This window comes from Helianthus annuus, chromosome 5 (assembly GCF_002127325.2).
Source record: "Helianthus annuus cultivar XRQ/B chromosome 5, HanXRQr2.0-SUNRISE, whole genome shotgun sequence".
Taxonomy (NCBI): Eukaryota; Viridiplantae; Streptophyta; class Magnoliopsida; order Asterales; family Asteraceae; genus Helianthus; species Helianthus annuus.
The window spans coordinates 171,678,935-171,706,134 of record NC_035437.2 but is presented as its reverse complement, the minus strand read 5'-3'; the positions used below and the strand labels follow the sequence as shown (position 1 = coordinate 171,706,134).

Here is a 27,200-nt window from a genome sequence, read left to right as displayed (position 1 = left end):
ACAAAATAAACAAACCTAGAGCGTTAAAAAAATTTCAAAAAGGTCGATCTTGTCGAACGCCTTGTTTTCCTTGCCTCGAAACTCTATGTTCGCCACCGCCACCGGTCCTCGTGGCTTAACTCGCCACCGGGAACGGCTTCGTAGTAAGCCTTGAAACGCTCGAGCTTGGGCTGTAGCTCGCGCCATTTATGTTGGCATGCGTTGAGGTTGTGGCGGTCGTTACCGACGTTATGTCGGTAGGCCGCGAATGCTTTCGTCCAATATTTTGTTTGGCCTGGTGGCCGCCCCTTCATAGCGTCGACGACGCTAGTGACGAGTGTCATTTCTTCTTCACGGGTCCAGGATGCCATAGCGGTGTTGGGTTCGTGGGATTGGGGGGGGGACCAGCGGGGCAGCGGGTTCAAGAATGGGTAGCCGGTGGGGTTTCGGTTCGTGGGATGGGGGACCAGTGGTTTGGGGTTACAATATATAGAGGCCTTTGAGGGACCCGGGTGGCGGTTAGAGAAGATGGGGGATGGGGGGACCGTTTGAATTTTAAATTTCAAAATTTAAAAAAACCGCCTGACGTGGCGGGTGAGCCAATGAGATTCAGCCAAGTAGCATGGCCATACCGCCCCACGCCCGGCTTGAAAGCCAAGCCCCAAGGGGCCACGCCCCAACCCAAGCCCACCCGGGGTGGTGGCTTGGACGTTTTACCCCAACCCAAGCCCCATACCCCACGGCCTAAAACAAGTCTAAACAACAACTCAGAAACTTTACACATGAAAAATTCCACCAAAAGATCTTCTGTTCTTCGTTTGCAAAATTAGCTGGAGCAACAATCTCACCGGAATTGGATGAACTCCGGCCGTCATTGCAGTTGATCACCCTTTCGCAAATCTGTGAGTTTTCCTATACTTTCTGATTGTTATACCAACCAGAGCAATAGCCCCATACAAGTCCCTGTTTTTTGATTCATGATTGATTGAATTTTAAGATTGTAAGATCAGGGTTCATGTGTATTTCAACCAGCGCAATAGCCCCATACAACTCCCTCCATATTACAAGGATTGATAAACCACAGCTTGATGGTTTGTTGCAGCGATGAAATTGACGACCTGGGTTTTGTGTTGTCAAGGATGTTCTCAGTTGGGTTGGGACTCCACATGTGCATACCACCATTGTCGATCAGCACTGTTGCAGGAGAATAGTGTTTGGAGAAGATGGTTGATTAGGGTTTGCCCCTGAGGAAAAGGACAAAATAACAGGATTATTAGACAAATATCAGCTGATTTCACTTTTGGATCCAATTGACAATAAAAATGAAACCACAGGGACCCAGATTTAAAAGGTTTGAGTTTTGGACTAAAATGACAAAAGTGACCAAACCTCAAGGACCAAAATAACAGTTTACTCTAAAGATTATCTGAAGATTTGAATAATATTTAATTTCTTTAATTATCGCGTCTTTTAACTATTGTATATTTTATTTGGTTTGTTCATGTTTGTCACCAAGGTTGTTAGGTTATTGTTTTAGGGTATATCATCTAAGTGGTTTTTTGTTGATCCACATGCATTACACTCAAATCAAATCTTGAAATGTTTAATATTATTTAGGGTGGAGGGAGTGGTCAGGTGAGTGTTTAAACAATTTTCTAACCAATAATGTCATGTCATGTCAAGTCCTCACTCTACTTCTCATTTTGCACTCAATCACTAGCAATGGTAAAACACATGGAGAGTGGTAAAGAATTTAAAAAAAATTGTGATTGGTTGAAAGGGGTTGGGACCCACTATTAACACCCTCTCTCTCCTCTTTATATTCTCTTCTCTTTCTATACACCGACTTGGACACTCCCCATTCACCGAACAAGGGCTGACAATGGTTCCCACGCGGTAAAGTGCCATCCTCGATTCACTCCCCGCAACCACTCTCTGCCAATCTTCAGAAGGATCCTACCGAAGCCATTAATTTTGGTGCCATGTGAACCATATAAAAAAGGTGATGAGGCTATAAATTTGGTGATGGTGGATCATGCAAATTATGATACGTAGACGTGGGTTTACATGTGAATGGTTATTTTGCTGATAAAAATGGGTTAGTGGATTGCGGGCCACAAGATCAAATGAGGAGAAAAGATTACGAGAGGCCCATAATTAATTCACCATTACACCGTCTTCAAAAAGCCCAAAAGAAACTTTAGTCAATTCTAATGGCTCACAAAATAACTGTGAAGGATCTTGTGGTTTAATGCAAACTAGCAATATTACCTGTGGTTCGTGGCGAGTATTCGGTTGGTATGGTTTCGCTTCTTTATGGTAACAAAACTTGCTATAACAATCGAAAGGAAAGCCCAATGCTATAGTATTTGGAATCAAAGGTAAAAAATTATTAAGGACACATAAAAGAAATAGTTTTTATCGAGCTTATTTTGGGTGGCCAGCTCGGCTTGACTCGTTCTTTTTATTGAGCTGGAAAGTCGAGCTTGAGCCCAATCGAGTTGGTTCTTTAATTTTTTTTTTCAGAATTTTTTACAAGTACTGATAACATAAAAAAACAAAACAAAAAATTAACCTAGACTTATTTATTACTCTTTTCTAATATTTTAAAGACATAAAGATGTACTAAAAATATTATGTAGTTTTTGATATTTTTATATGTTATTTAATTAATTGAACTTAATATATAAATATTTTAACCCCTCCCACATATTTTAAATCTAATACATTGTTCATATCTAATTAATTCCTAACACCTTGAGTGATCTTTTTCTAGATTTTTTGTCCTTTCTTTCTCATACACAGTAAACCTTAATATTTAAAACTTTGATGATATAATTTTACAACAAAGTTAAATAAGTTTAGTTTTTTAAATTAATTTTTGTTTTACGCTTTTTTTTTGTCGCCGTTTGGTTGTTACATACATTTAGTCCCTCTGGTTTTTCTTACCCCCTCAAATTTTTAATACATGTTGGTATACATTCAAGTTCGTCTATGTCTTACGTCATGTAAATCACTCGATATTTAAAATTCATGATTTTGTTTTACGCTTTTTCCCAATTCTAGTCGTCGTTTGGTTGTTACTTAGCATGGTTTCACACCTCACGCCCCGCACCACGCAACGCTGGTAACACGGTTTTACGCCCTCGCCCGCAACACGATGGGTTAAGACTAGTTTAAAATTATAAAATATATAAAATAAAATAATTCGAGCCAGCTCACGAGTAAAGTCAGGCCTAGCTCGAGCTCGACTCATTTACAAATCATGCCGAGCCAGGCCAACTCATTTACATCGGAGCTGATTTCGAACCGATTTTTTTAACAAGCTACAAGCCGCGAACTTTTTGAACACACCTGATGACTTCTCTAAAATAACCCTTCAACTATGCAAAAAGTACCAACTCACCCCTCAACTTCCAATAGTCAACTAAAGCGTCCTCATTGGATTAAAAAAAAAAAAAAAAAAAAACCATACAACAACATGCCCTTTGAAAGAGAGAGTGGACAACCCACATCCTCTGTTTTCATTTTTTATGTTTCTAGATCTTCTTCGTCTTCATCGTTTCTCAAATCCACCTTCCATTAATGGTGAGTCCTCAAACACATCAAATTTCTTGTCTTTTTTCCCCAATTCCCTTAATTTCTTACTTGTTCATCTCATCTAAATCAACCCAATTGGTACACGATCTATATCATGTTCGATTAATCAGAATCTTTACTAAAGTTTACATTTTTACGTCTTTAGCATCCAATTTTTAAATTATTAATTGATAACAGTTAATGTTAGTAATCCGATCACTGGGTTTTGTTTAATTTCATCAAGATAAGGCGATTGTTAATTTGTTATTCAGTTTTGTTGGATCTTTTTGTATCTACATTTAGATCTGTTAAACTAGGGTTTATGATGAGTAAAGAGTAATGTTTATGTTTCTTGTTTATGATCGAAATTGTGTTCAGATTCATGAATTGTTTAGTATAAAGATTGAAGATTCTGCTAAAAGTTTGAATTTTTTTTTATTGCAGTTAAAAATATTTATGATGAATAATGTTTATGTTTCTGTTTATGATTCTGTTTATGATTGAAATTGTGTTCAAATCATGGTTGCAAAAGTCGCTAGGCGCTCCCTAGTCGGTCGACCGGGGAGTTGAGAGTACTCGGTCTAGGCGGAGAGTACTCGGGGAGTACTCGGAGATGTTAAATTATAAAGAAATTACTTTTTGGAGATTAAATATATGTCAAATAACATAAATTTACTAATATTAATAACAAAATACGTGAAAATGATATTCATTCTTTAATATGATAGGCATAGAAATTATGTTATATTATTGTTTAAGTCAAACTAGGCCCGAGTTGACCTACTAGATCCAATTCTGGCCGACGTTGACCGCGTTTGACCGACTCTGAGTAATTAGGCGGAGTCGAAGAAAGTCGCCTCGGTAGCCTACCTTGTAGTGACTACTCGGGGAGTACTCGGCCTTGGAAACCTTGTTTTACAACCATGGTTCAAATAGTATAAAGATTGTATAGTCTGCTAAAAGTTTGAATTTTGTTTATTGGATATTTGGAATTACAACAATTGCAGTTAAAAAAAAAAGGCAAATTGGATTTAAATAATCCCAACTTGCTCAATTTGGCCGATAATAATCCGAACTGGTCCACTTTTGGCCGATAATAGTCCGCCGTTAAAAATAGCTTAACGGAGTTAAGCTTTTTTGCGAATTACAAACCGATGTTTTATGGATTTTGATCAGAACGAGGACACGATTCGATTTATGTAAAACTTACCTCGAAACGGTGCTTCAAACGACTTGATTTTTGTTAATTGGAAGTTTAAACACCCTAATTGAAGCACCGTTTTCGTCGTTTGGGGCAGTAGTATTTCGAGGTAAATTTTATATCAATCAACTCGTATCCTCGTTCTGATCAAAATCCATAAAACATCGGTTTGTAATTCGCAAAAAAGCTTAACTCCGTTAAGCTATTTTTAACGGCGGACTATTATCGGCCAATAGTGGACCAGTTCGGATTATTATCGGCCAATAACTGAGTTGGGATTATTATCGGCCAAATTGAGCAAGTTGGGATTATTTAAATCCAATTTGCCAAAAAAAAAAAAAATACTGTTTTTTCACTTTATTTGGTTTTTGAATTGTAGTTGAAATTGAGATAGCATATAGCTTATAGCAACAGGACTATTGTAAAGTTATGGCAATTCAACAAGGGATTGTGGAGAAGGTGGAGCCGGAGCACGGTAAGTTGTTTATCGGTGGGATATCGTGGGATACGGATGAGGAACGTTTGAAAGAGTATTTTGGTAGTTATGGTGAGGTTATTGAGGCGGTTATTATGAGAGATCGCTTGACGGGTCGTGCTAGAGGGTTTGGATTTGTAGTGTTTGCTGATCATGTTGTTGCTGAGCGAGTTGTGAAGGAAAAACACATGATTGATGGTCGAACCGTAAGTTTCTTGTGTCCAAACACCTATGCAACACAATGTGATCAATAGGGGTGCAAACGAGCCGAGCCGAGCCCAAGCTTGACCAGGGTCGAGCTCGAGCTCGATTAACTTATGTGAGCTCGGGCTCGAGCTTGAGCTCGGCTCGATTCGAGCTTTGTTTTCAAGGCTCGAGCTCGGCTCGTTTGTATTTTCTCAAGCTCATGCTCGGCTCGTTTGTATTTTCTCAAGCTCGAGCTCGGCTCGTTTATTATCTATTAATTAATATATTAAATAAAAATAATATAAATAATAGACTTTTAGGCTCGCGAGCTCGATAAGTGAAGCTCGGGCTCGGGCTCGTTTACTAAATAAGCTTATTTTTAGGTTCGAGATCGGCTTATAAACAGGTTTGAATAAGCTCGGCTCGACTCGGCTCGTTTACACTAAGGCTCGATAAGGCTCGACGAGCCTAACGAGCTTCACATGCGATGCTCGAGCTCGGGCTCGATAAACAAACGAGCTTTATTTTAGGCTCAAGCTCGGCTCGGGCTCGATAAGGCTCGGCTCGTTTTGAGCTTTTTCTCGAGCCGATCTCGAGTAGCTCGCGAGTCGCTCGGCTCGTTTGCACCCCTAGTGATCAATAATAACAAGTTGGTTTTTATTTTGGTCTTAAATTTTCAGGTTGAGGCGAAAAAGGCGGTTCCAAGGGAAGATCATCATGGACTAAACCGAACCGTTAATAGCATTCAAGGATCTCCAGTGGGTCCCGTCGGGCGCACAAAGAAGATATTTGTAGGTGGTTTACCATCAACCATAACCGAAAACGATTTCAAAAGTTATTTCGATCAATTCGGTACAATCACAGATGTGGTCGTAATGTATGACCACAACACTCAAAGGCCAAGAGGTTTTGGTTTCATTACATACGATTCAGAGGAAGCGGTAGATAGAGTATTATACAAAACGTTTCATGAACTAAACGGAAAAATGGTCGAGGTCAAACGGGCCGTCCCTAAAGAGATGTCTCCAGGCCCGAACCCGAATCGTAGTCCTTTAATCGGATATAATTACGGGTTAAATAGAGCAAGCGCGTTTCTCACAAATAGCTACCCACAAGGTTACAATATGAGCCCGATTGGCGGTTATGGAGTTAGAATGGACAGTCGGTTCAGCTCAATTGTTGGCGGTCGAACCGGGTTCCCTCAATTTAGCTCACCCGGTTATGGTCCAGGCTTGAATGTGGAGCCGTCTTTGAGCCCCACCGCATTCGGTGGGTCTTCGGGCTATGGGCGGGTTATAAGTCCGTATTTCGGTGGAAATCCGAATAGGTATAGTACTCCTATTGGATATAATCAAGGTAGTGGGAGAACCGAGGGACCTATCGGGTCATCAACCCGAAGCGTATGGGGAAATGGTGGGCTCACAAGCCCAGGTGGGTCGGGGTCGGGGTCGGGTTCGTATTTGGGTTCTGGAACCGGTGGGTTCGGATTGTTTGGGAACAACGGAGCAAGTTGGGGTTCTTTGCCGTTGAATTCTCAAAACGATGGTGGAAATATAGGCGGGTTTAGTAGGGGCGAAGAGACTAATTATGGGATAGTTGGAAGAAACAATGTTACAAGTGGGACTACAACGTTACCGTTTAACGGGCCGAACAGTGATCATGACGGGTTCTATGGTAATGCGTACCGTGGGGGTTCAATGTATGGAGATGCAACTTGGCAGTCTTCGGTTAACGAGGTTGATGATTCGGGTTCGTTCGGGCTTGGGCTTGACAATGAAGATGTGGTGGGCAGGAGTTCTGAAGGGTATGTTGGGAATTATAGTATTGCAAATAGACAAACAAGTAGAGGTATGTTTATCACATCCCTTTAAAGGTTATTTTCTATTCATGCTATGATTTATGGAATTTAGAAGGATATACGGGCCAATTTGGATAATAAGTTGCCTTAGATGGGTCAAACGCGTAAACTTAAAAAAAAAAAAGTTTATATGAAAGCATGTTGAACAGGTCAAAATTCACCCAAAGTGTATTTACAATGCAAAAGACCTCATAAATCATGTTATTTCAACAATTAGATTAATAGAATTAGAATTTGTTATTTTAAATCATGAAGACGTTAACTATTATTAAATCCAAGAAAAAGAAACGAAAAAAAGTGCTCGTTGTTGGCCCTTTTCGCGCTAAAAGTTACCATTTTGGTCGTGCACTTGTGCCCATGGTTGTAAAAATCCCGACTAGTCTCCGATTAGTCGCCGATTAATCACTAATCGGAGGTTCACCGATTAATGCCCCGATTAATCGCTAGGCTGTCAATGGCGGTCCTATTCTGGCCAAATTTTGGCCTAACGCTGGCCAAATTTCTACCAAACCTTATAAATTCCTTCCAATTACTTTAAAAAATAGGTCAATGAGGTGTTAAAACATGTATACTTTAAAAACTAAATATAAATATGTGTGTGTATATATATAACTAAAAATTATATATAAAAATCTCAATCCAGTTAATTCCGATTAATCCCTATTAATCCTACCCCACCGCCCGACTAGCTCTAACGATTCTTATTGTGCCCAACCCGCACCATTTGCGACCTCTATTGTAGATACATGAAAGACAACAACAACAACAACAACCATACCCAGTAAATCCCACAAATAGCAAAGCTACTTATAGGGTCTGGGGAGGGTGGGATGTAGACAGACCTTGCCTCTATCCCTAGGGATAGAGAGGCTGCTTCCGGAGAGACCCTCGGCTCCATGAAAGAGTAGAAGGGATATAATATGTAATAATGTATAAAGAGAGTGCTTGTTATAACCTTTGGTGTTTTCTTAGCATTTCCATAAGAAAGATGATAGTTATTCTTTAATATAACCTTGTCAAAATTATAAAGTAATCTAAAGGTAATTAACATATCTAAAGTAATCTAAAAGTAAATAATATAGCAGGGGGCATCCCTACCCTAGTTGTTAAAAGCCATCCCCTCTTGCGCCTAGGCCCATTTTTCAGGCGAGGCGAGGCAGTTGCGCTTTAAGTCGAGGAAATTGCGCTTTAATTCTCGAGTTGATGGTTCATGCACACATTCCGTCCAATTTCTCTAAATTCCGACAAGATTCTAGCCAGATTTCTACCTTTATCTAAGGAAAACTACTTGTCTACACTAATATTTTAGAACTTTTGGTACTAAATAGATGATATAAAATGTTATATAATAAATTTTGTTTATTTTATTTGAATAATAGTATTATTTTTCTAATACATAATATATTTTTAATTTTTTCATTATGCGCTTTATTTTTCTCAGGCCCTCGCTTTTTTGCGCTTTGCGCCTAAGCCCCAGGCGAGGCCTATGCGCCTTGAGTGCGCCTAGCGCCTTTAATAACTATGATCACTACATGGTTTGTTGGGGCATGGCTTTATTATTTATTTTTGTAGTGTTGTATAGTGTATAAGCATGTAAGGTTCAGTTTCATATATATTGTTCTTACAGTTTTAAATTTCATATATATCCTCTTAAATTCTATAATATCATAATTACCCTCGCAGAACACCAAAACTATCTTATATACTCGTTTCTTAGTAAATAAAATAGAAATCAGTTACTTATAGCAATTTATTTCGTTGAATATTCATCCGAGTGGATAATGTTATCCTAGTTTTATATAGTGAAAACAGGCTAGTAGCCTAGTATAAATAATCAAGTTACTATGGAACGGGTAATGATATTTGTAGTGTTTTGAAACGGTAAAATATTATGCAATTTAGAAAGATATATAATGTCTTGGGGTAAGGATCATTTTAGAACTCTAAAAGTCTAAATAATTGCAGAACTTACAGAACTCCTAATAAACAATCTATCTACTTATATATTTTTATATTTAACATTGTTCAAGGGTACTTTTTATCATTTATTATGATTCCATGTGTGTTAAGAGTAGTTTTATCAATTATTCATATGTAATTTTATAATTACATATACGTAAATTGGTTCCTTTACACATAGTAAACTAGTTATTACACATAAATAATTTGGTTTTTCATATATGTAATCATAAAAATACATATAATAGATGATAGAAGTATCGTTAAGTAATGTTAAATATAAAAATATAAAATATATAAATAAAATAATTGTTTATTAGCAGTTCTGAAAGTTCTGTCAATATTTAGAGTTCTGAAATGACCATAGTTGTTAAAAGCCATCGCCTCTTACGCCTAGGCCCAATTTCCTAGCAAGGCGAGACAATTGCGCCTTAAGTCAAGGCAATTGCGCTTTAATTCTCCAAGCGATGGTTCATGCGTAGATTCTTGCTAGGTTTCTACTTTTATCTAATGAAACTACTTTTCTACACTAATAAACTAGCATTTTATAACTTTTGGTACTAATTAGACAATATTAAATGTTATATAATAGCTTTATTTTATTTTATTTTATTTTATTTGAAGAATAGTATAATTTTCTATTATATAAAAATATTTTAAGTTTTTTTTGTTGTACGCTTTTTTTTCTCGGGCCCGCGCTTTTTTTGCGCCTTGCGCCTAGGCCCCAGGCGAGGCCTATGCGTCTTGAGTGCGCTTAACGCCTTTAATAACTATGAAATGAACCCAACCCTAAAGTCTTGTACTTATAGAAGGATATGTATGAAATTGCCCAAGTTTAAAATACAAAAATATGTCACTAGTGCATTAAATTATCTTGTTATGTGACAATGAAATCTATAATAACCCGTCAAAATATGACAGCGAAACAAACACAGAAATCTTCAATTCCTTTTTTTTCTTTTCCGTCGATCATCAAGTGATATTTTCATTAATATGAAAAGATATCATATAACTTTGTTTTAATTCCTAAATAAGTATTTACTCATGTTCTCCATTGTTTACAGAAATTGCTGCATAGAAGCTTCACGTTTTGCATACGGTAACACAACTTTAGCAGGAGGACCATTTCAGTCGAACTGGATTGCGTTTCTCGTACATATCCCTGTTAGCATACGCCACATCAGCATCTTTAATGCAATGTGATCTGAGGATTCTTGATAAGGTACATTTATACATATCAAGAAAGGCAGTTTAAAAATGGGATTTTGTTCGCGTTTATGAATTTTGATTTCTAATTGACATTTAGGTTTCATTAAAGTTGTAAAATCGAGAACGAGTGATATATTGTGCATCCCTTTAATAAGGGCAGTATAATAGAGCAATAATATCTATTTTTATTCATCAAAAACTGTTGTAATTCTTGGCAGTGTTGCCAGTACTGTTTTCCAGTATTTTTTCTAGCAAATTACTTGAGTTTCTTTATTTACTGACTGTATTCCGGATACGAGTTAATAAGTTGATTATAATTTGGAATTTTTATGTTAATATAGATTATTTCTGTTTTAATGTACTTTAATCATCATGCTTATATGCAGTGGCGAAGCTTGAGATTTCTGACCGGGGGGTCGAAAACGTATTTACCAAAAATTTCTATAAAACCGGGGGGTCAAAAACGTATATACCCAAAAATTTCTATATGAAAACTACATACTCTCCGCTAACGAGCGAAAAGTTCGGGGGTCAGCCGCCCCCTCCCGCCCCCACAAAGCTACGCCCTTGCTTATATGATCTTTGTAAAATATAAATGCTTATATGATCTTGAAATATAAATGTTAAATTGTGTTATCTCATCATGTCTTGAGTTATATTTATAAGTTAACCTTTTGTACCATTTTCAAATCACCAAAGATTTCTTAGAAGTTGTTGGATGTCCTATGAATTTCTCATAATGAGTGTTTAATGCGTGTGTTCGGGCCGAGCCAACATCAACTTTGACCGAAGTCAATAACAGTACGAGTGGAGTTGACTCGAGTAAACATGTCCAATCCGAGTTGGAAACTCGGCTTGTATTTAGCTCGTATTCAACTCATGAGTCGGTTCATTTTTTTTCTTTCAAAGTTTGAAGATTTTGATGGCGGATCTAGGGGGTTTGAGGGGGTGCCCGGGTCCCGGGATACCTCTCAACTTTCTTGGCAAAGTGCAACTTTTTTTCTATTTTATATGGATCCGGCACTGTATACATTGATTTTTTTTTCTAATTTCGCATACACTTAATTTTTTTTCGAGATACCCCTGAATGTTTCCTCTAGATCCACCACTGATTTTGAATGTTTATGTTTGTTACACAAGTCTCTCTCAACACAATACTACTAGTATAAAAATGAAAGGAAATGATAAATCAAAGACGGGTTTGAGATATTATCTAAGCCAAACGAGCGAGTTATCTTACATTCGATTATACAAGCGCGTTATGCCGTGCTCAACTGAGCCAACTAGCTCAAGCCTAAGCTAAGAACACTAAAGCCCTAAGCTATAAACCCTAATCGCTAAACCATTAAACACAAGCCATCATAATCAACTTTTTGTTTTAAATTGATAGAAACTAGTCATTTGATCAAATATATTGTTTATTATTCCCTTTTTAACTGCCCATTAATAGGATTGAGACAATGGTTGGTCCATGAAGTCAACATCATGTAGTCAATTGGCAACAAATAATGTGGCAATAAAAAGTGAAAATTAAACATGTCTTCCCTTAACTTGATTAAAGGGATTCGTTAGGATTTTAGGAAATGATGGGACACTTCCCTTGAAAGATGGGATGTTGTCTGGCAATCATTCAACTTTATTCCTACTTTACAAAATCAAGATACCATTACTATCCGTTTTTTTAACGGCAAATTAGGATCATTGACGAACCATTGGAGTATCATCGTAGCACAGCAGAATTACCCGATCATATCCATCACCACTAGGCTATAATGCATATACACAAATTCAGGAGAAAATCCAATAAATCTGGGGAAAACCCCCCTTTGTGAGAATCAAACACAGGACCTAATGATCCCAAAACTTTATCCCACCCAAAGATGCCACTAGGCTCCTAGAACTATTTCTTTCAATATAATTTTTTTTTGAAAAGTAACTTTTATTCACAGACACACCCTCAAAGCCGAGAGAGGCCAAAACACCAAACAAACAAGACGAATTACATACAGTTAAAAGAGCACCAATTACTCCATGAGAGACCTCTATTTTTGGATCTATTACGGTATCACAAAAGCCTAAAACCTTAACATCCTGAAAAATGTCTAAGATTTCTTGACGTTATTGAACTTTTTTTCATTCCTAGTGCATATTTGGCTTTCCTTTTGAAAATGACTTTTCAACTTATTTGAGAAGTAATAAGTCAGGATTTCCTGACTTATTGATTTATTCACTCACACACAAAGGAATTCCAAACACTTTGAAAAGTCCTTTTTGCCTCAAATAAGTCAATAAGTTGAAATAGAAGGAACCCCAGCCTTCCAGATGCACTAACATCCCATCATAATAATACCTTGCAAAACTTCCTTAGCATTTTTCTCCAATCCAGAATACTCATGGATAGAAAGGTCTCTTATCGAAAAAGCGTAAATCGGGTTGATACGACACCATCGGCTAATAAGATACCATAAACTTAAAGCCACCGAACATGAGTAGAAAATATGCTTGGCAGATTCTGCGTCATCCTCGCACAAGGAACACAAATCACTACCATTATAGAAGTTACGTTTAACAAGAGCATCAACAGTAGCAATCATCCCCATCTCGGCTCTCCAGAGAAGAATATTGCACTTTTTAGGAACCCACTTCGACCACTTGAAAACAAAATGACTACTATAATCTTCTTCGCTTTTCAGAAATTCCTTGACCGCTTTAACCGAAAAGTCGACACTATCTCCACCAATCCACTCCCACCTATCCCGAGAATTAGATAACGACACATTATCCAGCATCGCCGTTAGATCCCTCCATCCAGCCAGCTCCGGAGCTGAACTAGGGGGCTTATTCCATTCCCAAAAGTCGGAAAACGCCTGAGTTGTTGAGTTATACCTTTCGCGGATCCAACATCTTTTGTTAGACTCAATCTGGAAGAGAAGCGGGAACATATCTTTAAGCGGCGAACTGCAAACCCAGGGGTCTATCCAGAATCTAATTTTACCACCATCTCCCACAATATAAAATTATATGATCATGATATTAGGTTTCATTTGCCTTAGTTAATTCTATGTGACAAACCACTCACTGCACTGAAAACAACAATGATATCGGGTATAATCTCACGCATAACAGAGCTATCGGTAGGGAAAAGAGAGACTGCTTTTGTAAAGACCCACAGATCCAAAAGCTAAACCACAAATTAGTGAATCATGTTCAATACAGAATTAATTACATGTTGCCTTCTTTCTCTCTTATAAAATGAATTCTAATAAAACTTCTCTATATTTACATTTGTTCAATATAGCATACCCGAGGGCTAACATATCATGTCAGACACGACCTGTTAAGACACGAACACCAAACAGATAAACACGAACACGACACGAAATCTTATCGTGTCTGTTTTTCCAAAAACAAACACGAAGTTGATAATAAGCAGGTCACACGACCTGTTAAGACACGAATTTTTTTTTTACAAACTTATCATACAACTTGTTATGACACGAGCATAACCTGTTAAGACACGAACACGGCCTGTTAAGACACAAACTCGCCCCGGAGGGGTGGTGTGTGGAGTCTTAGGCTGGCATATCATATCAGACACGACCTGTTAAGACACAAACACGAAATAGGAAAACACGAACACAACACGAAAACTAATAGGTCTTATCGTGTCGACCTGTTTAAGACACGAAACATGTTAAGGGTCAAACACGAACATGTTAAGGTCGTGTCGTTTTGTGTCATGTTATCGTGTCTGTGTCTGAAATTGCCAGCCCTAGCATACCCAGTTTTGGTTATTTTGTGGGTGAAGGTATTCGTATTTTACAGTAACCACAAAAAATAAAATAATGATAATAGTAATAACTATTATTATTAGTAGTATTATTATTATAATTATATTATATTTATTGTACAAGATGCATTGCTATTTGTCCATGCATTGCAAAAAGGGACTCAAGCCCTGTGCAAAAGATTTGACCATTGATACATTATTTAAGAATCTTATATTACCAAGATTCTGTATCCGTGATATATGCTAAAATTACAACAAATGAAATGATCAACATAATATATTTCATCCAACGGTCCAAAATAACCAGACCCTTATATTATCTTTTCTTTTCTTTTTTTCCTAAAAGTTTCTTGAAATAGAAACATTTTAAACCTAAACTAGGACTTATCTTCATCAGACTGTGAGCATGGTGGTCTAGGAATGGAATCAACAAAGAACTCGTCCACTGAAAATATATTTTAAAATATTATTAATACCAAAAAATAGCTAAAAAGAAACAGGTCATTTCGATCAATAGATTGTAGTGTCATTTTGATCATTTTGACAAATGGGTCAATTTGGGTTATGTTTTTATGGTTAAATAGGAAAAGCAGTTATAAGGGAACAGGTCAAAAGCTGCCATAAGTGTACTTTTAGGGAAAATCACGAGAATAGCCGTTGACTGGTCAAAGTTTCAAAATTAGCCATTTGTAGCGGCTCAACGAGACTTTTCACCAAAATCAAATAATCAATGCCTGCTGTAACGGCATAAAAATCCTTTCAGCATCAACCATCCACATTGCGCAATGTGTATTCTAAGCCTTTTCAGTTATTTGTAAAGGCTCGATGAGCCTTTTCACCGAAATCGAGGTATGATGTATTTTAGATATTTTCCACCATGATTTTTAAACGGGTGTAACTTTTTCATACGGTAATATTTTTTTTATAAAAATACACCATGGAAAAATATCATCTTTAATTTGGTGTATTTTTATAAAAAAAATATTACCGTATGAAAAAGTTACACCCGTTTAAAAATCATGGTGGAAAAATATATAAAATACATCATACCTCGATTTCGGTGAAAAGGCTCATCGAGCCTTTACAAATAACTGAAAAGGTTTAGAATACACGTGGCGCAATGTGGTTGGTTGATGCTGAAAGGATTTTTTAAGCAGTTACAGCAGCATTGATTTTGGTGAAAAGGCTCGTTGAGCCGCTACAAATGGCTAATTTTGAAACTTTGACCGGTCAATGGCTATTCTCGTGATTTTCCCGTACTTTTATCAACTAGTTGATTGGTGATACTGGTTTTGGTATTACAAGTACATAAGTAGAGGTCGTTTAATTTTTAATACATAACCAATTTTAAGTAAAGAACTACGAGAACCGCATAAACACAAACACTTTTTGTCATCTTGTATTGAACGTAGGGCTGCAAACGAACGAACGTTCATCGAACAGTTCGTGAACCGTTCGGCGGGAAGTTTGTTTGTTTAATAAATGAACAAACACGAACGATGTTCGTTTAGTTAAATGAACGAACATGAACAGAGGTCGTGTTTGTTCATTTATGTTCATGAACGTTTGGTAACGTGTTCGTTTGTGTTCGATAACTCACTAGTGTTTTCAATTTTTATATTTCATTTAAATACTTCAAATTCCAACAAATAAAAAGTTTGATAAGTATCAGTGTATTATATATTTTGTTCATGAATGCTTGTTTGTGTTCATGAATGTTCATTTGCGTCCGTTTCCTAAAATTAACAAATGAATACAAACACCTTCATTTCCTTAACGAACGAACACGAATAGAAAATCTCGTTGGATAAGTGTCATGAACAGTTTGTGAACACATATATTTCCTTAACAAACGAACACGAACAAGAGTTGTTCGTGTTCGTTTGATTGATTTAAATGTACCCCACATAAGTATGTTACTCATAAAACTTTTAGTTTAATATTACGGGCTGGTCAAAGTAGAACATTGCATTTTATCAAGATGGGGTAAACTGGGAAGAAAAGAACAGTGTTCTTACCGATGTCATCTTGCTCGGGAGAATCAAGCAATATATCTGAATCAGAAGGCAGAAACGGTGAACCAGGATAGTTTCCAAGAGCTCCTAGATCTGATAATTGGAATGTTATATACTTATATAAGAAGATGATGAATACATACAGCATTTTTTTATTTTTTCAAATACCCTATCTAGACATGAAGAGTAAATTACAAAATCGTCCTTTATATACGCCACTTATTGCAAATTGTGTCCTTTGTCTTCAATAATAATTACAGAAAACATACTCGATGTTTGCAAACCCTTGCAAGTTATGTCCTTTAGCCCTAACTCAGTTAATTTTTGTGGTTAAATCTGACCAAATGGACTCCACATGAGGGTATTTTTGTGGTTAAAGGACATAACTTGCAAGGGTTTGCAAACATCGAGTAAGTGACATACATAAAGGACGATTTTTGTAATTTACTCAGACATGAAAAATGTAAAAGAAACATAGAGTTCTTCTACACATGGAAAACGACTTGCAATTTATTACGGATTTTAACAACCACCCTTATTTTGACGGATGTTATCTGTAAATTGCTTGTGTGGTGAAAATGTGAAATGCCAGCCGCCACATTAGATTAACATATGCAAAAAAAAAAAAAAAAAAGATTTTTTAAAATAACTGTTAAATGTCAAATCACATGTCACATGTCAGATACATATACACTAAAATGACAAACAAGATGACATGCCTTAAACCGACCAAACAATCCCAGCTGAAGCAAATTGGTAGGTTCGGGCGGTTTAACGGTTCAGTTTTGGTGGTTTAACCAGTTGGCCGGCAATTTGAAACTTGGAACCAGTCGTTTAACCTTTATTATTATTTTTATTTTTGGAATATGCATTTATGTATATGGATTAACTAATGAACCGTCTTATGATTTATAAAACTTTTAAACAAACTCAGAGTAAGGAACCAGTTCTAACCACCAAATTAAAGCATGTCAACAACCAAAGACTTGTGAAAATATCTAACAAACAGTAAAACCGAGATCTAATTTACCTCCGAGGTTTGACAAGTCTGCGGTTAGATCGGAAAGACTGAAATTCCAAGGGATTTGACCAAGAGATCGAGAATTTCCATTATCTGGTAGTAGATGCAATCCTACTGAAGTTGCCACATCAGACGTAAATCCCGTGTCAAGTGCTGATGTGTCAGCACCCATTCCCGATAGTTCAGATGCAGTAAAAGGAAAATGACCACTGGATGCCACTGATGTAGGACTCATTGGCATATCGGATATGGGTGAAATTGGCCCGTTAGCTGGAATAGGTGTCACACCAGGTGCACTGTTGTCCATTACCATACTTCAATTGATAAATGAAACAACCATCAGCACATGTAAGAAGTGTTTAATATATAAAAGTTGAAAATGAACGGGTTGGGCATCGGGTTGTTTGTATTAAACTGGTTGCTTTTTGTACGAATCAAAACTGGCAGAGTCGGGTTGACCCACAAGCATGTTTTCTTTGTTTTTATAGTTTTATTTATACTTGATGTATTAAATATAATCACAAGAACTATTCTTACAATGACAATATAAAAGGGAAATGGGCTTTTTTTTTTACAAATTTAGGAGTGAAAGTTTAGTTTTTGGCAAATATAGAAGTTGGAGTTAAACACACAAATAAAAATCATATTTATCCTTCTAAACGAGTAATATCCTTCTACAAATCAATTTCGTATATATGCTTCCAAAAGTTCAAAACTTCATATATATCCATTCTAGTCCATGTGGTTTGGGCAATTTTGCCAGTTTAGTCCAAAGGTTTCATTTTTCGCCTGTGGGTCCAAAAAGGTTTCACCGTTGCCATTTTAGTCCACTGGGTTAACTTCATCCATTTTTTCTGTTAACGAGAAGGTCAATTCGGTCATTTTATACGTAATTCTGTTAACTAGAAAGGCAATTTGGCCATATAAAATGACCGAATTGCCTTTCTCGTTAACAGAAATAATGGAAGAAGCTAACCCAGTGGACTAAAATGGCAACGATGAAACCTTTTTGGACCCACAGGTGAAAAATGAAACCTTTGGACTAAAATGGTAAAATGGCCCAAACCACAGGGACTAAAATGGCATTTAACCCTAAAATTAAATAGTTACTCATATCAGTTTGGTTTAATAAATAAACAAATAGAAAAACGATGTTATTATTGTCAATCATCCGAATGCATAATTTTTTATCTGTTTTTTTTTTTTTTTGCCTGAACTGTTATGTAGGTTTATCTAACTGGATATATTTTAAAAGATTTTGAAATGGATATATATGACTTTTTAGTGTTTTGAAAGGGTATATATATGAAGATTATAGGATTTGGAAAAATATAACACATTTCTACATATTAACTGAAAGCTATATTTTATTAAAACTATGCTGAGCTTTCAACAGTGATTTAGAGGGTACATTAAATAAACTATATTTTATTAAAACTCACTCGTTTCCGGAGTTCATATGCATGGGTTGGAAGTTACTGGGAGCAGGCACTCCATTGACCACATGACAGCTAGACATACCCATGGAATCCATATGAGGTTGACCTGCAGTTGCCATTTGAGGTTGTGGTATAACGGGGTATCCCATCGGCATATTGTTAACTGCACTGCAAAGAGTGATATTGAATAATAGTAAAAATAACTCAAAGTGGCAATTCATAAAAAAAGTCATTCCAAAAGTTCAAACTTTCATATATATCGTTTTAAAGTTCATAATATCATATTTACCCTTTCAAAAACTAAAAAATATCATGATTATGCTTTTCATAGTAAATAAAATAAAACCCTTTACTTATAAAAGCATACTTCACTGTTCACTGATTAAACGAAGAGAACATTATGCATCGAGAGTTGGGACACATTAATGATGTTGTTTTCCTAGTTGTTTATCTGGTGAAACTTTCACAGCCTGTTATAAGTACATGTCTATTGCTATTTGCTATGGAACAGAAAATGTGATATTTTTAGTGTTTTAAAAAGGTAAATAGGATATTTACATATTCTCAATGTTTTCATGATCAGACCAGACATCGGTACCGGTCCACTGGTCGGATCGGATGTAAGAACCAGGTTATGTCGTGAATATTATAAAAATAAACAAGGTAAAATTGAAAGTTTTAATCAAAATCTAGTTCAACATCTAAAAAATCCGGTTCGACCACCCGGTTTTCCGGTCTGACCATTGGTTCCCGGTTCGACTCAATCCGGCCCGATAGGGTGACCCAGACCGGTCAGACCCCCGGTTCCCGGTCCAATCGGCTAGTCCGGTTTTCAAAACATTGGTTTTATATATTGTAGAAAGATACATATGAGGTTACCTGGCATGGGATGGATCCCGTTGTGTATGGGGGCCACTGGTAGCTTTGGAGCCATGGGATACTTTGTAAGGTGATATTGATGCTCAAGTAAATGATTGAAAAGAATGATCTGCTTCTTCAGTTTTAACCGTATGTAATACGCTCTGAAAAAATCTGCATTCTCCTCCTCCAGTTTTTGCCATACTATCCACCAAAAGAGAATTTTATTACAGTAAATATGATACCACAGTTATATTTAAATTACTCTATAATATGTGAAATGCAACTGTAGGTACATATCATTATGTTGTCATAGACAAAAATGTTAAAACTCGTATTAGATATGAACTATCAATATACAAAAAATTATATATCCTAATAAAGCAATACCATTATTTAATTCATTTATTTATCTTGTTACATTGTGGTGTAACTAACAATTTCCTTTATCTATAACTAAAACTTCAAACAGCATGGAAGGTCAAGAAACGGAACGATTACAGGAGAAAAAAATATGGTAATACGTTTTACCTAGAGTTGTAAAGCCAGGATCAATCCTTGCACGATTTAGTAGAGTTTTCACCACCTCATCTCTATTCATGTACAGCTGCAAACAGCGTTCTATCAAGTTTTGGACCTACATAATTCAATAATAGCATCAACACAGACAAATCTTGACTTATTTTATAAATCTACGAGAGAGAATGATATGCAAAACAAAATATAAAACTTATATACAAGTTCAATATCCTCCCGGGAAACTTTTCTGTTGTCATTGCTTGAAATAGAGATCGACCCAGAGTCAGGAACACGAGCTTCTGTTGCATTATTATGTCTGTCACTTTGAGACTCATGTGTTTCTGGTGTATCCAGGGACTCCTGCATAGAATATAAATTTAAATCAATAACTTCTATAATTCAATTCTTTGAAAAACTAAAAGTCATATAGATGACTCACAATGTAGCAATATTAACCAAGTGATAACTATACAACTCATTTATACTCACTTGTGATTTCGTTTTTCCCTTACATCCATTTCATAATAAAAAAAGTGTTTGTTTCAACTTTATTGATTAATACTATCAGATTGTCACAGTCATATCTTTTCCAAAACAATTCCAGCCAAAATAAGGGTAGTCATGTCAACATTAGATGGGATCCCACCAAGTCTGTGACAAAACTAAGCCATTGATTTGAATCACTCTAGGTTTTCTACAAAAAAAAAACGCCCCTATTCGGCATTAATCATCGGAAAACTGTAGAAACTTCGACACTTGTACAACGTTCTCCAAGCAATCAAGTAAATTTCATGCTTACCAGTTACCTCATGTGTTAACTTCACTTGCACTCATATAAACATACACTAAACATTATAAAAACACCTTTAAAGTTTAAAAAAAATGTAAATATCATAACCTGATTGTTCTTCATCTCAGCTAAATGCTACTCGAAGACATCTCTACAACAATATAACGTTCTCCCCCGAAATAGCCTGTTCACACTTAGCGTCGTGTCGTGTCGACAAATTTTAGCTGAAACAATTCACACAACATTTAGGATTTTAGTCAACTAATTATTCGAATTTACCGGAGAAAAAACTTATACTCCACACATATAACATATGAACATCTACTTTCAATTGCAAATTAGCAAATATGACATAATAACTGCTCAATTTTCCTTCAACACACTCAAAATGAACAAACATTTTATCATAATTCATCCAAATAAATAACCTAAATCAGTAAATCCTCATTTTCAACTAAATACCACTGATTAATATCCATATACCTTCAAAACCTACAAAATTGACCTCAATTTCACATCAGAAAAGCATACTGGATCTGTAACAACGGTTAGGTTTAAAACTGAAGCATCTACGAACAACAGATTGACAAAAAAACGTACTGTACGGATCGAAAATAGGAATTAAGAAGAATAATAATCGTAACTGATTGTTTAGATGCAAACGAAGATGATGTGTGGTTATATTATGAGATGTGGATGTGAGGACATGCCGGACCTGTGTTTTCCGGCAACGTTTTCCGGTGAAATAACCGCCGGCGTGAGTGCGTCGGTTGATAGTTTTCTCTCTGCAACTGCCAGAGTATTCGTTGGAGAATGGAGGCGCTTTGCGATATTAAAAAATAATTAGATTGTAAAATGTAATATACAAGGACCACTTTTGTAATAATGGAGTTTCTTAAGGGGTATTTTTGAGGGTGTGAAATAGAGTTGTTTACGAGAGCTGAGCTGAGTCAGGGTAAACTCGGGTCAACTTGATTGTAAATCGAGTTGGCTCAGCTCAGCTCGTATTTGAAATCGAGCTGAAAATCTAAGCTTGGGCTCGGCTTGATTTGGGTCAATTTTAAAAAGTAAAATTGATACATAGCTCTTAAAATTTAGTAGTCGAAAATATTATACGGTAGTTTAAAAGAACACAGTTCAACCTAATACATTAGAAACCAAAATCAAATTCAACAAAACAAAATGAATTTAAAATTCAAAGGAATACAATATTAATTCATTATCATGGTAATCAACTTTCAAATATGTCATAGATATCAAATTATACTCCTAACTCCTAAATACATGTACATTATAATAACTTTTTTCTAATATATTATAAGTAAAATAATCCAAGCTAAGCTGAGCCGAGCTAACAAGCGAGCCAGTCCAGCTCGTTAGGAGCCGAGCCGGCTCTGCTTATTTTCAAACCGAGCCATATCGAGCGAACTTTTCAAGCTAAATCTGAACGAGCTTCGAGCCACAAGTTTTTTGACAACGCTAATGTGAAAGAGCAAAATTTGTAAAATTAACATGATTTAGTTTAGGTTATTTAGCAATTAGATCGAATAAAACCTATCTGATAATATATTTTGTGTGAAAATATCTTAAATCGAAAATCTAAATGTTGGTATAGTTTGGTCTGACTTGGTCTAGTCATTGTTTAATTAATGGTTTGACAAGATGTCATACATTTATCATATGACTTTTGGAGCTTCGAATTTGATGTTACATACATTTGAACCCAACAAAAATGTTCTTTTGGAGCTTTGAATATATTTTACATAAAATAAATTTTAAAAAATTGGGGATGGTGGTTTGAGTCATGACCACACCATATGGATGAGAGTGGGGTGGCTTAGCACAAACATGGAGGATAATGATAGTTTTAGGTTCGATTCCCACAAGGGGATTTTCCCATATTTATTTGGTTTCCTTCTGAATTAGTATATAGACATTATAGCCTAGTGTAGATGGATATGATCGGGTGATTCTGCTGATGGCAGAATAATACTCCAGCGGTTCGTCAATAATCCAAATATACCGTTAAAAAATAGAACATGGACATAGGTTTTTGAAATTCAAACCATTTTCTATATTTTCAAATCGTTGAATTCCAAAATAAAAGAAAAGGGGGAAATTTAGTAGTTTTAATGAATTAAATTTCATGTAAATCATAGTAAATTTTTAGCGAGTGGGTCACATCTTTGTGTTGTGTAGGTGACACCGTGAGAACGGGTGGTCCCGAGGTCCGTGACTGACATACGACCGCCCATCAACTTCGGTGGAGCGTCTTTCAAAAATTCTGGTACCCACATTTTCGTTAGTTACGTATGTAATAAAACTAAAAATAATAACTTGTGACAAACACCATTTAGCCGCACATTTACATACACTCGGCTCTTTTTAGCCTTTTGATTTTGAGTATACAATCAAACAAGTTGCAAATCAAAAATAGCATATTTGTCCTCAAGCAAAAGAATATAGATCCATTTTCCATATCTACAATGTTTTCTAAATGTGCTAAATTTAAAGTTATATGTTTAAGTTGGTAAAGATTTGTCTATTGGCTACTATGTTTTCCAAATATGCTAGATTCAAAGTTATATGTTTAAGGGGCTGTTTTCCAAATATGCTAGATTCCATTTTATTTTAGTCCATTGGATTAACTTCATCCATTTATTCTGTTAATGAGAAGGGTAATTTGGTCATTTTATATGTAATTATATTAACTAAAAGGGCAATTCAGCCATGTAAAATGACCGAATTGTCATTTTCGTTGACAGAAAAAATGGATGAAGTTAACCCAGTGGACTAAAATGGCAACGGTAAAAACTTTTTGGACCCACAGGCGAAAAATTAAACTTTTGGACTAAACTGTTAAAATGACCCAAACCAGAAGAACTAAAATGACATTTAACTCGATAAAATATTTTTACACCAACTAATCTTAATGGCTCAAATTACCTAGTTCTATAATTGAGGATATACTATTGATGAAACACTAATTAATACGTGGTTATCCCAGCTGAGTTGTCTCGTATATTAGGGTTCAATCTCTTCCTCTCATCGCCAATAGTTGGAATCTTGCAAAACAGAACACCGGTGACTCGCCACAATCAAGAGAATAAGGGGGGTTCTCCTTGTGCCAACCATCCGGCGTGAGAATAAGTACATTTATGAGGAGAATAGTGTGTGTTAAGGGTGAAATGGAGAGAGAGAGAGAGCAGAATGTTAAACCTGAAGAAGGAGTCCTCTGTTTATAGCCGAAGGATGAAGGAGGAGGAGGCGACCTGCCAGCTAGCCAGCAGGCGCCAGCTGTCCGACCAAGGGGAATATCCTCTTTGTCTCCTTTGTTGTTGCCATAGTAGTGGATGACGTGGCGCGCCCTCATTCGTCCAGTTAGGAGAATTCTGGCAGTGGTTGTCGGTCTGTCATCCGGATATCCTGCTGGTCCAGTTGGCGTCCATTTATAGGTAACACGTGTCGTCGTTTATGTCTGGGAGAGCATCTTTTATAACACCTGCGATCTCTTCCAGAAGCTTCTGGATACACTCTGCTGACGTAGGCGCCATACTAAAGAAAAATGGTGTGATCCCTGTCATGTGTACATTGATCTGTGACCATACAACTATATAGATAGATGTTCGTTTAATACATAACCAACCAGTTTAAAATATATAATTATGAGGACCAGAACCATATAAATACATATACTGATATGCATGTTATTTTGATTGTGATATCTTATGCAATCAAGTATCACCTTCACTGTTTCATTATATACATATTTAACTCATTATACGTATTAATATTTTTATATATTTTTATGGTTCTCTATTTAACAATTATGTCAGGTAAAATAAATTTATTTAAAAAAAAGTCCGTGGTGAAAACAAATATATCTCTATCAAACCATGTTCCTCCATAACCATATGCCTTCGCTAACTCCATTTTTTTTTCAATAGAGACACAGGGTTGATAACTACGGTTGATATCGTATACCATTGGACACGTGTCCTGTAGTAACTGGACAATAACATCTTGTAATAAATCATACGTTGATTTAAATTTGCAATAACTATGAAGGCATAATTGGATACCCAAAAAAACAGTAATAACTATGGGTTTATGTATTATTTTGGTAAAGTTGTAGAGCAAGGAATATAGAGTGTTTAAGGTCATCCGTAGTCATAAGAACCTTTTGGGGGCGTTATGTGACATGTGGCATGCCATGTCACCACGGGGCTTTATGGGACGTTATGCAAGTTGAGGTCGTAGTCATAAAGCCCTTACCCATCATTACCTAATTATTAATTTTCAATTTTATTAATTAATTATAAAAACCTTAACTAATTTTGATTGGTCCATTTTTGAAAAGAAGCATTCATACCGGCGCCATAGAGGTCGCGCCCCACATCCCAATTTCCTTCATACCGCCACTTGTGGCGGTGTTCGGCAGCGCGATGGGGCGCTATGCCCATCCATACCGCCCCACTACGTTTGATCTAACAATTAAAAATTAGAAGTAAGAGCCGCATAAAATCGTGGAGAAGATTAAGGCGACTTTTAATGTTTGGTTAAAGAATAGAGCTTAATTCAATATTTAAAGAATTGAGCTTAATTCAAGCCATGTCTAGCTCCTTGTGAGCATGGTTTGTTTATAATAACTAGCTTTAAAGAAGTTCGCCGTGTTGCGGTGAATTTCTTTTGTTATTTAGTATGTGTTTACATGTGTTTTGAAATCACTACGAGCGTGTTGCGAACGGAACTGCTGACAAGAATAAAAAGAAAATGTAGAAAAAAACACTAAAAGATAACCGAAAGAAAATCAACCAAAAAAGTTGTATGGTTACGATGTTGTTCGTATGAAACCCGTGGTCAGAGATGAGCAAATTGTTCTGGGTACTGGTACCAAATTTGCCGAACCGAAAGATGTTAAGTACCAATTCGGTACCGACTTTTGGCGTTCATGGTACTGGTTCACTACCGTTTTTTACCTTCATATACCGGTACTGTAACCGGTATTTTCGGTATTAGTACCGATTCTGTATCGGTTGGCACCTAGTTCATCCCTACCCCTGAAACTAAAAAAAGAAAAAAAAATAAAAGTTGAACAAAATCAACAAAAAAAAGTTGTACGATACCGTTGTTGTACGGTAACCATGATGAAGGATGAGCAAATGGTACCGGGTAGCAGCACTGAATTTCCCGAACCAAAATATTTCCAATATGAATTCGGCACCAACTTTTCGCGTTTTCTGTATTTGTGCCGGTTTTTACCTTCATGTACTGATACCTTGGCGTTCATGGTACCGGTTCACTACCGTTTTTTACCTTCATATACTGGTACCGTAACCGGTATTTTCGGTATCAGTACCGATTTTGTATCGGTTGCACCGAGCTCATCCCTACCCCTGAAACTAAAAAAAGAAAAAAAATTAAAAGTTGAACAAAATCAACAAAAAAAAGTTGTACGATACCGTTGTTGTACGGTAACCGTGATAAGGGATGAGCAAATGGTACCGGGTAGCAGCACTGACTTTCCCAAACCAAAATATTTCCAATATCAATTCGGCACCAACTTTTCGCGTTTTCTGTATTTGTGCCGGTTTTTACCTTCATGTACTGATACCGAACAGAACCGTCCCGATATTTTCTATATTAGTACTGGTTCGATACCGGTTGACACAAAGCTTATCCTAACCCCTAATATTAAAAAAGATTAAACTATAATATTAAATAATAAAAGTATTAAAAAAACTATATATTATTATAATTTTTAAATCACAATTCATTTCAGTTCAAAAATTAATATATAATAATAATAATAATAATAATAATAATAATAATAATAATAATAACAATAATAATAACAACAATAACAATAATAATAACAATGGTAGAGGATCCTGTAAAAAGTGCTCAAAGTGTGAGAAGTGTATTATAACACTATATATAATACCATATAAACACCGTATAACAATATGTAACACCATATAATACCATATAACACTATGTAACACTATATATCATTATATAACAAATATAACACTATAGTTTGTCTGATAGCATGTCTATGATAGATGTATAATGTTATATTTGTTATATAATGATATATAGTGTTACATAGTGTTATATGGTATTATATGGTGTTACATATTGTTATACGGTGTTTATATGGTGTTATATAGTATTATATATAGTGTTATAATACACTTCTCACACTTTAGGAACTTTTTACACTATCTTTACCTTAATAACAATAACAACAATAATAACAACAATAACAATGTTGTCATTGCCTTTCAAAAAAGATCAACTCATGTTAACATAGATAATC

The 27,200-nt window shown here is 36.0% G+C and overlaps 2 protein-coding genes across 5 annotated transcripts; one reads left to right on the top strand and one right to left on the bottom strand.

Moving 5' to 3' along the window:
- Positions 1 to 1,152: 1,152 nt before the first annotated feature.
- Positions 1,153 to 21,718, bottom strand: LOC110942122. Of its 4 annotated transcripts, none has more exons than XM_035990409.1 (9): positions 21,594 to 21,718; positions 20,987 to 21,102; positions 20,308 to 20,448; positions 20,101 to 20,206; positions 19,591 to 19,773; positions 18,715 to 18,874; positions 17,282 to 17,586; positions 16,255 to 16,344; positions 1,153 to 1,223 (listed from the first exon to the last, which is right to left on the bottom strand). In XM_035990409.1, exons 2-9 carry the CDS (start codon positions 20,999 to 21,001, stop codon positions 1,168 to 1,170), a joined length of 1,056 nt encoding a protein of 351 aa, XP_035846302.1. In that variant the 5' UTR covers positions 21,002 to 21,102; positions 21,594 to 21,718; the 3' UTR covers positions 1,153 to 1,167. The 4 variants fall into 4 exon arrangements, with proteins under 4 accessions (XP_035846302.1, XP_035846303.1, XP_022039536.1 ...); XM_035990410.1 differs by lacking the exon at positions 1,153 to 1,223 and adding an exon at positions 12,770 to 13,367; XM_022183844.2 differs by lacking the exon at positions 1,153 to 1,223 and adding an exon at positions 13,620 to 14,681.
- Positions 3,434 to 10,772, top strand: LOC110942121 (heterogeneous nuclear ribonucleoprotein 1). Its single transcript, XM_022183843.2, has 4 exons — positions 3,434 to 3,567; positions 5,139 to 5,440; positions 6,101 to 7,268; positions 10,302 to 10,772. The coding sequence occupies exons 2-4, from the start codon at positions 5,189 to 5,191 to the stop codon at positions 10,313 to 10,315; spliced, it is 1,434 nt and encodes a 477-aa protein (XP_022039535.1). The 5' UTR covers positions 3,434 to 3,567; positions 5,139 to 5,188; the 3' UTR covers positions 10,316 to 10,772.
- Positions 21,719 to 27,200: the final 5,482 nt, after the last annotated feature.